We start from the raw sequence: 12,806 nt of genomic DNA on the forward strand, positions 1-12,806 counted from the left end.
AAGAACAAATGAAAAAAAAACAGGTATTAAAAAAGAAACAAATATTTATTTTATTTTCAAAATGAAATGGAGATGATACATAATATTATTTGACGCTTAATGCTCAACAGATGCTACAAAATACCAACCTACAACAACTATATAGGCTTTCACGTAATTACAGTCTATACACAATCGTAATAAATTAAAACGGTCCAATGGCTTTACAATATTACATTATCATAAGTATCATAAGTATCATAGTATTTCTTGACTTGTGCCAAGTGTATCTCAACTCACGCTAACATATGGGTGGTTGGATATCAGTACATATCACTTAAAGAGACAGATTCATATTTGTTATATTCACAAACGCACGCATGCATTGTCATAAAGGCGCACACACACACACACACACACACTCTTTCACGAACTCAATACAGACACGCATATACACAGGGGCGCAGACATATTTGTGCGCTCGTTTGTATTTTAACATACAAAATATATCACATTCTGGACGATTTAGTTTAAATCGTCATACATATATACTCTCATACATATTTATTATTTATATTCGAAGCATGAATATTTCAGGGCTTTCGTTATTGCTATTTTCTGTTTGGAATTAACTCCCATTAAAGTCAGAAATCCATTTGTCGAAAGTAGGCCATTTTGAAATCAAATTCATCCACATGCCATCAATAACGAAATTAGCATTGTTAACCAAAATAGGTTAGTAAACATTAAGTTATATTTTGAGAATAGAAAATGACGATGGTTAGTAGCATGTTGAAACAAAAATAATTAAAAGGCACTGGTTGTTTTATGTTTTCTTAACAAATATTTAATACCTAAATGTTTTATGAACAGATAATAAATATGTTAATAAGTTGTAACTGAAAAATAACCAAACAATTTTTATTATTTTAAATAATATGTAAACAGCCCATTATTTCTATAGCACCAACCACAACATGACCAACAAGCAAATAGATTTCCGTAGTTCAACATTTTACACGAATATAAACAAAATAATAATAAAAACAGCTAATGTATCGTGCACCACTTTTTAAAAGTATTCAGCCATTGAACAGTCAGCGTATATAAAAAAAAAGGAGTCATCTGCCTTAGTTATTACACATTATGAGTGTGTTGGCACCCTCGACAAGTAAACTGATATAATTGGGGTACCTGGCGAGCAGGAACCCAACTGGGAGATGTGGGTGTGGGTGGGTGGGGGGGGGACCTATGCTCATCAATTGAAAACCAAAAAACGTACGTTTTGCTTGCACAGGAACACCCCCCCCCCCACCCACCCACCCTCAAAAAAAAAATCGCCCCGCAGGAATCCAAGTGGGGTATGTGGATGGGGGTAACCTACGCTCATCAATTAAACAAAATTTAAAAAACCCGCACTTTTTGCTTACGCCTGCCACCCCTACCCTCAACCCCCCACCAAAAAAAGAACGAAAACAGAAACAAAGAAGAAAAAAAAATTGTAACTCTAACTTGTTTACAATAGTTTCTAAGGGCCTTTATAAGCGTTTTCAAAATATGACTATATATCTCGTTTCCGTCGAATAGTGCACTGTATTTTACATTTAAACTGCACAGTATACTCGCCAAGTAATATACTTGGGTCTATTCTAAAAACTTTTGAAAGAAACTTGTTTGCCAAATGTTATCTAAAGTCCGGAATATCGTCTGAGGTCACTAGATATTGCTAGCTTTTAGTACAAAACAGAGTATAAATGTTTGAGGAAGTCACAGAAGTTCTGGCAGTTGCCCTACGCATTACAGTAATACAGTTGATACTTTCTACTAACCCAAACAGGCACGGCGGAAAAGCGTAGGACAGTAATAATTAGAATAGTATTGCAGTGGTATAGGAAGGTAAGGTACCAAAACGTGGGGGGGGGGGGGGGGGGCATAAACCATCGCAGCTGCTACCGGATCAAGAAATGTGTGCAGCACATCCCCCCCCCCCCCCCCCCCGCACTTTCTACGTCAGTGTTAATGGTAGTAAATCTTAAACCAGAGATGAATTTTACTTATTACTTATAGAATGCAGGAAATTGCATTTCAGGACATCTAGTTTTCAAAATTTTACGAAGGAGCATACCCTCGAGTCCCCCCTAGAAACTTTGTTTTGCGCCCTCGATCTCAGTCAGCCCCCCCCCCCCCCCCCCACCTCCAATGTCTATTGGCTTCCGCCGTGCCTGTCAAACCAAACATTCACTCGCCAGGACACCGAGGGCTAGTGTATTTGTCGAACCCTGGATATCCTATGAATATCCTGTAAGAATTACCCAGCTTTACATAAGAAAAAGGGTAAAACGGTAATCGAGATTCACTATAATCGACATGACCAGGCCTCCCTGTCTGTCGCACATTAAACACTGAGATCATTTGCAATGTAAAACAAAAACACGAATTGTTTTTACACTTCATCGGCTGCCATTCTTCAGTCACTATTGTCTAAAAATAAAACATACAACAAAAAAATGTCAATCTTCTTAAGTGACGGTTTGAATCTTCAGCAAAACAACAACAAAAAAAAGAAAGAAAGAAAAAAAAAGAAAGAATGTGCAGCCAATCGCGATTCGTTATTCTGTGACGTCATCCAATGATGTAATAATAAGTCTCCTCCTCCTCTATTGGCTGACGAGCTGGTTGCCTCGCGACTGACTGGGATGACTCGGGTGCACTCTGCGGTGGTGCCGACGGCGTGGTCTCCGCTTGTAGTAGTCGGAACCGATCGTGAACGTGACGTAACGCCGTGGTCGCGACCTTTTTGACGTGTGGCGGTTGATGTCGGCCATCACTGAAAATAAAAACAGATACAGATTAAAGGCGCATTATCAAAGTTGCAAGAGACGTATTTAGCTGTTGTATACCTATATGTAGTTGTCATAAATTGTTAAAGCTTATTTTGTTTAACGACACCACTAGAGCACATTGATTTATTAATCATCGGCTATTAGATGTCAAACATTTGGTAATTTTGACATATAGTCTTAGAGAGGAAACCGCTACATTTTTCCATTAGTAGCAAGAGATCTATTATATGCACCATCCCACAGACAGGATAGAACATACCACGGTATTTGATGTACCAGTCATGGTGCACTGGCTAGAACGAGAAAGAGCCTAATGGGCCCACCGACGGGGATCGATCCCAGATCGACCTCGCATGAAGCTGGGCTATGTCCCGCCCGAATAAAATATGTTCGCAACTTTGAGACTGTCTCTTCAACACCAGAGGCGGATCAATGGCAGGTGGGCGCTCCCCCCCCCCCCCCCTAAATTTTGCGACAGTTATAATTTTATTATATATTAATTTTTAATTTTTTTTACGAAAGAACCCTTGGCAATCCGCCTCATGTCATTGCCCCCTCTACGCCAAATGGATTTTCTGGATCCGCTACTAAACACGTCACAACAGCTGAGCTCTCTCAGTTTTAAAGAGTAGGCGCGGTTTTACGTTTTGGCACATACTTCACATCATACCAGCCATTAATTATTATATTGCGTCTGTGGTGTGCGTGTGTGTGTGTGGTGTGGTGTGGTGTGGTGTGTGTGTGTGTGTGTGTGACATTTTTGGCATGCTTCCATCAGAGAACTGTTCAAGCACGCCTGTCGTGGACCAGAGAGTTCTGTCCATGACAGATTTAGAGAATGCTATAATTTTTACTTACATTTAAACCGGCCTCGGTGGCGTCGTGGTTAGGTCATCGGTCTACAGACTGGTAGGTACTGGGTTCGGATCCCAGTCGAGGCATGGGATTTTTAATCCAGATACCAACTCCAAACCCCGAGTGAGTGCTCCGCAAGGCTCACCGGGTAGGTGTAAACCACTTGCACCGACCAGTGATCCATAACTGGTTCAACAAAGGCCATGGTTTGTGCTATCCTGCCTGTGGGAAGCGCAAATAAAAGATCCCTTGCTGCTAATCGGAAAGAGTAGCCCATGTAGTGGCGACAGCGGGTTTCCTCTCAAAATCTGTGTGGTCCTTAACCATATGTCTGACGCCATATAACCGTAAATAAAATGTGTTGAGTGCGTCGTTAAATAAAACATTTCTTTCTTCTTTTTTTTACTTACATTTAACTAGGGCACGTGATATTTCATCGGCTAGTTGGACCTCCGTTCCCGTGACGTATTCGTCTTGCAGAAATACTGGGTTGGCCGTCACGAGCTGGCCTAACAGCAACACGGACAGACAGACGGCGAATAGGATCTTTAAGACTTCCATTTTCTGTAAATACAATAAAAACAGTTGCTATCTTCTGAGGAAATCAAAATGTTATTACGTTTAAAGAACGGGGGGAAGAGAGACGTAGCCTAGTGCTAAAGTGCTCGCTTGATGAGCGGTTGGTCAAGGATCAATCCCTATCGGTGAACCCATTGGGCTATTTCTCAGTCCAGCGAGTGCGCCACGACTGGTATATCAAATGCCGTGGTATGTGCTATCTTGTCTGTGGGATGATGCATATAAAAGATCCCTTGCTACTAATGGAAAAATGTAGCGGGTTTTCTCTCTAAGACAATATGTCAAAATTATCAAATGTTTGACATCCAATAGCCGATGATTAATAAATCAATGTGATCTAGTGGTATGGAAACTTGTAGCGGGTTTCCTTTCTAAAACTACTAGTATATGTCTAAGTTACCAAATGTTTGACAGCGACCCTAATAAGGTAACAATTTCACACCTTACTTAACAGCATTTGTGCAATTATTGTCGTGGCGCTATCAGTGTTCAGTGGTATGTGATGTCCTGTACTTAAGGGGTTACAAGAAAAGATCCCTTGCTGCTACTCCATAAAAAAAGAAGCCTGACACTGGCCGCATTCTCTATCATCGCCTAAAGGCGAATTCACACAATACAAGTGTCTCCTACGAGAATAGCAACGAAGGAAGGAAATGGTTTATTTAACGACGCACTCAACACATTGTATGTACGGTTGTATGGCGTCGGACATATGGTTACGGACCACACAGATACTGAGGGAGGAAACCCGCTGTCGCCACTTCGTGGACTACTCTTTTCGATTAGCAGCAACAGATCTTTTATATGCACCATCGCATAGACGGGATAGCACATACCACGGCCTTTGATGTACCAGTCGTCTTGCATTGGCTGGAGAAATAGCCCAATGGGCTCACTGACGGGGATCGATCCCAAACCGACCGCGCATCAAGCGAGGCTTTACCACTGGGCTACGTCTCGCCCAGAATACCAACGAGAACAACCGATTGCATCGCAACCTATTAAGTCGTAATGCTATGTTATGGTTATTCTCGCACGAAATACTCGTATCGTGTGGCATGGCCTTAAGAGTCACAAATACCATGTGTTACACTTTACAAATGAGCATTGCAGGAGTGTTTCAATGAAAACAACACACAGGATGGATATTGGGGGACAATTATTTTAGGCCCAACCGTCTTCATATGGGTCGGTACAAAGGTTAATTTTGTTGTTGTTGTTAAACGACATCACTGGAGCACATTGATTAATTAATTGTTAGCTATTGGATGTTAAACTTTTGGTAGTTCTGACATATTATAGTCTCAGAGAGAAAATTCGCTACATTTTTCTATTAGCAGTAAGTCATATTTTATATGCACCATCCCTCAGACAAGATAGCACATACCACGGCCTTTGATATACCAGTCGGAACATGTGCTGAAGTGTCGTTACATTTTATTTACGGTTATATGGCGTGAGCCTTTCCTTTGAGGTCTTTGGACAATACGTAACGTGTTCGCCTGATGCCCGATCGATCTAGGGTCGATCCTCGTCGGTGGGCCCTTTGTTTTGTTTAACGACACCAATAAAGCACATTGCTTTATTAATCATCGGCTATTGGATGTCAAACATTTGGTAATTTTTACATAGTCTGGGCGTTAGTAGTTAAGGGATATTTTATGTGCACCATTCCACAGACAGGACAGCACAAACTACGGCCTTGGTGCACTGGCTGGGACGTGAAATAGCCCAATGGGCCCACAAACGGGGATCGATCCCAGATCGACCGCGCATCAGGCGAACGGTTTACCACTGGGCTACAGGAACAAATAGCAATGTCCACCTATATTTTATTTTATAAATAAAAATAAGAAAAAGTATAGAAAACGTTACAAAACTCTTGACAAACATCCCCCGTCCCTCCTCCATAACATTTTGTGAAACTCATCTCACCCTATGAAGCGTTTGAATACCGCTAAGTAGATTTTAAAATTCTAATTCACGCAAGACACTGTAGTTTTGAATCACAAATCCGATTGTGATACAGAAATGTGTATTTGGAAATGTGTATTTGGAAATGTGTATTTTGGAAATGTGTATTTGGAAATATGTATTTTGGAAATGTGTATTTGGAAATGTGTATTTGGAAATACATGTATTTGACTACAAGCGGGACATAGCCCAGTGATAAAGCTCGCCTGATGCGCGGTCGGTCTGGGATCGATCCCCGTCGATGGATCCATTGTGTTATTTCTCATTCCAGCCAGTGCACCACGACTGGTATATGACCAAAGGTCGTGGCATGTGCTATCCACTCTGTGGGATGGTGCATATAAAAGATCCCTTGCTACTAATGGAAAAATGTAGTGGGTTTCCTCGCTAAGACTATAGATCAAAATTACCAAATGTTTGACATCCAATAGCCGATGATTAATAAACCAATGTGCCTTAGTGGTGTCGTTAAACAAAACAGACTTTTTAACGCACATTTTGTAGGAAATGCAAGAGTTATTGTATTTTAAATAATACGATTCCTAACATGCATGTTTTAACATTTACAAATACTAAATAAATATATATAAAAATATTTGAGCGAGTGATTTAAAACTTGTCCATTATATTAATAACTAAATATAAGCAAAAAACTAGATTTTTTTCTACAACGTGAATAAATAATTACATCCGTTTCAAGACTAAATTAGAATTAGCGAAATAAAATAATGCAGTGTTTTTTTTATGAGAAAACCATTTCGCCAAATTGTTTTTGATTATTGAAAAACTGCAGACACCGACTGATTTGGGTTTTTTTTCAGTAAAATAAATATCATTACACGAAATGATTTCGCCCAAATTAAAATAAAATTCGCGAACCATTTTTAAAATTCGCAATTTGCGAAAGCTAGTCCTGACAATATGTAGGAAAATCATAGCGTAAGAAAAAATATTTGACTAAAATTAAAAGAAAATTCGTTAATAAATTATTTTTATAAAATCACAATCGACGAATTTGGCGAAAACTGTATAACTCGAATACTGAAAACTCACATAAAGAAAATAGTAATTATAATACACTTACGATTACGAGAAACGTTCGAATGTCCAACAATAATTTGTCAAAGTCTGCTGCGCGGATTTCGTTTCGGGACCACTTGTGTGACCGGCCGGGCTCAACAGCTGATTTTGGAACTGATCAGCTGCTCGCCGGCTTCCAGCCTTTTTAATGACGACCCCCGGAAAACCGCAACTGACAAACAAGTATTCATTCGGTAATCTAATATTCATAAATCAACCCGTGTGCGCAGCTCTTAAGCGATCAAGCGTAAAATCAGCTGAATGGTCTTTTCAGCACGCGCGCTCGGGCGGTGCTAAGCAGGCCAAGTTTCCTTATTTGGGACTTACTGTCACCGACCACGTGTACCGGCTTCTTTCTGATTGGTCCACATCGGGGCGTTGCTTGGGGGTGTGTGCGAGGAATGACAAGGAGCTAGGTGAAGGTCGTTTTGCAATCAGCTGTTTCCAGAAGCATCCTGACCCGTTTATGTTGTTTGCTTCGATGAAAGAAAGAAAGAAAGAAAAAAAGAGGGGTCAGTCGTTAAAATTCTGCAGTTTGCATAGTCAGTGAATTACTGTGAATCATCCATTGCAGCCTTGGGGTCACCGTCACCATTGCCATAAGTACGACGCGGGGGAGGAGGGGAACTGCCCCCCTAGTGCTGGAGCAAAACTTCAAATTCGGCAAAAATTATACAGATATGTGCTAATCTGAGATGTTTTTACCATATATATCTATCGTTATACCCTCAAAATTAGTTGTAATCGATGTAAAAATGCGTAGCGATGCGTTTGCAACCCTATATAGCTGTTTGGCTGTAATGCTAATTTGAATAAATATTGTTATCCAGATTCGGGCATTTCCGTTTAATTCGGACAAAAGCCAGCCCCCCCCCTCCCCCCCCCCCATAATGGGAGCCCATACGCCTACGGACGATTGCAGTCAGCTTAAAAATTTTTTTAGATAATAGGCCTATTGTCATTTTAAAAATACTTTTGTGATATTATTGTAATAGTGATAGCAGGCCTACTATTGCATTTTAAATCTTTTCCAATAAATGTATAAAGTTAAACTTTGGTTTGTTTAACAACACCACTAGAGCACATTGATTTATTAATCATCGGCTACTGGGTGTTAAACATTTGATACCGCTGACATATTATAGTCTTAGAGAGGGCCTCGTAACTTGGATAACTTGTGCCCAATGCAATCAAATATGTTTTCAATCAGTAGTCTTAGAGAAGAAACCCGCAACATTTTGTTTTTTCATTAGTAGCAAAGGATCTTTTGTATGCACCATCCCACAGACAGGATAACACATACCATGGCCTTTGATTACCAGTCGTGAAAAGAAATAGAAAAGAAAAAAAATCTAAAACAAGGACCCCCCCCCCCCCCCCCACAAAAAAAACACAAAAAAAACCCCACATCGAAAAGGAATAACTAAGATCGGCCCAAGGCCGGAACGTAGCACAATGGTAAAGCGCTCGCCCGATGCGCGGTCGGGTCTGGGATCAATCCCTTTCAGTGGGCTCATTGGGCTATTTTTCATTCCAGCCAGTGCACCACGACTGGTATATCAAAGGCCGTGGTATTTACTACCCTGTCTGTGGGGATGGTGCATATAAAAGATCCCTTGCTGCTATTCGAAAAGAGTAGCCCATGAAGTGGCGACAGCGAGTTTCCTCTCAATGTCTGTGTGGTCCTTAACCATGTGTCTGATGCCATATAACCGTAAATAAAATGTGTTGAGTGCGTCGTTAAATAAAACATTTCTTTCTTTCTTTCTTTCTATGATCGGCCCTTTTACATAGTAAGGTTCCGGTTCCCGGAAACACATTTTTAAGGGGTCTGAGCCTACAAATGACACATTAATTAAAAGAAGCAAGTTACATTGCGTGAAATAACTACAAAACAGGCAGGGATTGGTCGTTACTTTCCATTATAATAATCAATGACGTAAATTTTAAAGGCATACTGTCACGGATTTAAGGACCTTATTTCTCTAAAAGTGGATAATTACTAAAAATTACATTAATTGTTGGAAACCAAATCTAGCTATCGCATCACCTTAACTGAACCATGATGGAGTGAAATCCACGTGAACCCGCTCGGCAATTTTAGTTTTTGAATTATGGACCATTGCCATAATTCAATTATTTTTACAAAATATCATTAATAAATGAAGTATGGTGGTTATGAAGATGGTTGAATAGAGTTCATTTTGGGACAAATCAAATTAGTTTTGTTCAGGTAATACTTTGCTAGACCATTAAATAGATTAGTGGTCTGTGACAATATGCCTTTAAGGGAGAGAGCAAATAACTGATCATAATATTATTGTGTAAAACTATAACACTTGAATGTGCGGCGTCTCTTCTTGATGGTTTGTTCTAATTACCGGACACTGACGTCATTCGTTATGTCCTGTTATTTGAAGTCACAGTGAAAGGAGGAGCTCAAAACCGGCCTTGATGGTGTGGTATTTAAGAAGTTTGTTTCATTTGTTTAACGACACCACTAGAGCACATTGATTTATTAATCATCGACTAATGGATGTCAAAACATTTGGTAATTTTGACATATAGTAAATTAGAGAAAAACCCGCTCCCGCCCCCCCCCCCCCCCCCCCCCCCCCCCCCCCGCCCCTTTAGTAGCAAGTGATCTTTTATATGCTGTTTCTCACAGATTGCAGTGGCTGGAATGAGAAAAAAACACCTCGAGCAAGCACTCAACCGACTGAGCTAAATTCTCACTTGATGCGCGGTCGGTCTGGGATCAGTCCCCGTCGGTGGACCCACAGGCTGGAACGAGAAATAGCCAAATGGACCCACCGACGGGAATCGATGCCAGACCGACCGCGCATCAAGTGATATAATAAGCAATGGCATTGAACTAAATGGGGCTACTGTAACGAAGAGCATACACATGTAGCCTATTAGCGGCCATGACATATAAATATTGTTTTGGTAAGCTAACGCGGAGGACAATAGGAATCGGGTGTGTGTGCACCAACTGCGCAATGGAGCGTTTTTAAAAGTACACACCTACTGCACAGCGTCGCTCATGTGTTTTTGTTATCACCCACCGAGCCCATGTTTTTCACATCATAATCCGTGTTTTCGACACAGACGACAGTTTCCTGGAATTACTTGTGTCGATGACAAATCGCAAAAAGAAAAACAATATTCTAAAATCCGATTCTCTGGAAACAGGATCTAAACTTTATCTTTTCTTGTCACTCCGTCCGTTCGTCGTGGCAGGCCATCGGTCTACAGGCTGGTAGGTACTGGGTTCGGATCCCAGTCGAGGCATGGGATTTTTAATCCAGATACCGACTCCAAACCCCGAGTGAGTGCTCCGCAAGGCTCAATGGGTAGGTGTAAACCACCGACCAGTGATCCATAACTGGTCCAACAAAGGCCATGGTTTGTGCTATCCTGCCTGTGGGAAGTGCAAATAAAAGATCCCTTGCTGCTAATCGGAAGAGTAGCCCATGTAGTGGCGACAGCAGGTTTCCTCTCAAAATCTGTGTGGTCCTTAACCATAAGTCTGACGCCATATAACCGTAAATAAAATGTGTTGAGTGCGTCGTTAAATAAAACATTTCTTTCTTTTTTTCCGTCCGTTCGTTCTGGAATTTATTAATTTATCTCTTTACAAAATAATGATACGTCAGTGGTATGTGCTCTCCTGTCTGTGGGATGGTGCATTATAGTGTATAAAAGATATCTTGCTACTAATAAAAAAATGTAGCAGGTTTGCTAACTAAGCCTATATGTGTTTCAAAATTATCAAATGTATATGTTTGACATCCAATAATCGATGATTAATACCTCAAAGTGATCTAGTGGTGTCGTTAAACAAAACACTTTTTAATGCATTTTCTTATTTAGAGGGCGGGGTGTAGCCCAGTGTCTGACGCCATATAACCGTAAATAAAATGTGTTAAGTGCGTCGTTAAATAAAACATTTCTTTCTTTCTGTTCTATCCTATTCTATTCTGTTATATTCTGTTGTATTCTGTTCTATTTTATTCTGTTCTACTAATGGAAAACTGTAGGAGGTTTCCTCTCTAAGATTATATGACAGAAGAAGAAAGAAAGAAGTTTGTTTTGTTTAATGACACCACTAGAGCACATTGATTTATTAATCATCGGCTACTGGATGTCAAACATATGGTAATTTTTGACAGTCATAGAGAGGAAACCCGCTACATTAGTAGCAAGGGATCTTTTATATGCACCATCCCACAGACAGGACTATATAACAGAATTACTAAATGTTTGACATCTAATAGCCGATGATTAACAAATCAATATGATCTAGTGGTGTCGTTCAACCAGACAAAACTTTAACTTTAGATTTAATGAATCTGAAATCTATGTTACAGAAACATGTTAATGATTTCTAGTACATGGTGCACTATACCGGTATAATAAGTTGGAAAAGGCATTCAATTCATTCGCTTCACCGTAACCCATAAAACGAGAAATATTAACCGACTTTTATTGTCGAGTTTTAATAACAGCGCCCCCTGTTGAGAGGTGTTGTTGTGTGGGGCCGTGAACGCACGGGGTGTGTGAGTGGGCCGGGTAATAATCATTTAAATTACCCAGGTTTATATCCATGTGTTGCTCATAACACGTGTAGCGTACGGGAGTTAATAAATAGAATAGAGGTGCGATCACAAATCAGGGCTCGAACTTAACGACGGCACCGACGGCAATTGCTGTCGTTGAGATATAAATTGGCGTAGGTCGGGAGCATCAGTGAAGCTCCTCAATGATAACAAAATGTTTACACCTGATATACATTAGCTACCAGTATATAACATTAGTACATTTAAAATATGTCGATCCCCGTCGGTGGGCCCATTTGGCTCTTTCTCGTTCCACCAGTGCACCACGACTGGTATATAAATGGCCGTGGTATGTACTACCCTGTCTGTTGGATGGTGCATATAAATGATCTCTTGCTGCTAATCGAAAAGAGTAGCCCATGAAGTGGCGACAGCGGGTTTCCTCTCTCATTATCTGTGTGATCCGTAACCATATGTTTGACGCCATATAACCGTAAATAAAATGTGTTGAGTGAGTCGTTAAATAAAACATTTCTATTTAAAATATGTCTACATACACGAAAATAATCTTTCAGTCTTATTATTTGCTGCAAAAGTCTTCTCTTTTTTTTCAATTGCCATGGGCAGACTTTAAATTGCTGTCGGTGGGCCGTTTCACTCACGACAATTTTGTTTTAAAATTGCAGTTGCAGTTGTCCCCCCCCCCCCCCCCCTGCCCCCTAAGCTTATTCTTTCTAGTGATTTAAAAAAAAAAAAATAATAATAATTTTTTTTTTTTAAATTAAGACCTAAAGTAGAAATTAAGCGAAAATGCTGATTCGACAATTTTGCAACTTGACACCAATCACCAGATGCCCGGAAATGCCTTTCACCTTCGCGTAAGCATTACGTTGAAAGTTGTTTTGATGGTGTAATGCAAACGGAGAGATATTGA

The 12,806-nt window shown here is 40.2% G+C and overlaps 1 protein-coding gene across 1 annotated transcript; it reads right to left on the bottom strand.

Moving 5' to 3' along the window:
• Positions 1-1,966: 1,966 nt before the first annotated feature.
• Positions 1,967-7,511, bottom strand: LOC121368093. The gene is made up of 3 exons (XM_041492653.1): positions 7,315-7,511; positions 4,088-4,241; positions 1,967-2,806 (listed from the first exon to the last, which is right to left on the bottom strand). Exons 2-3 carry the CDS (start codon positions 4,236-4,238, stop codon positions 2,637-2,639), a joined length of 321 nt encoding a protein of 106 aa, XP_041348587.1. The 5' UTR covers positions 4,239-4,241; positions 7,315-7,511; the 3' UTR covers positions 1,967-2,636.
• Positions 7,512-12,806: the final 5,295 nt, after the last annotated feature.

Source organism: Gigantopelta aegis, chromosome 1 (assembly GCF_016097555.1).
Source record: "Gigantopelta aegis isolate Gae_Host chromosome 1, Gae_host_genome, whole genome shotgun sequence".
NCBI lineage: Eukaryota > Metazoa > Mollusca > Gastropoda > Neomphalida > Peltospiridae > Gigantopelta > Gigantopelta aegis.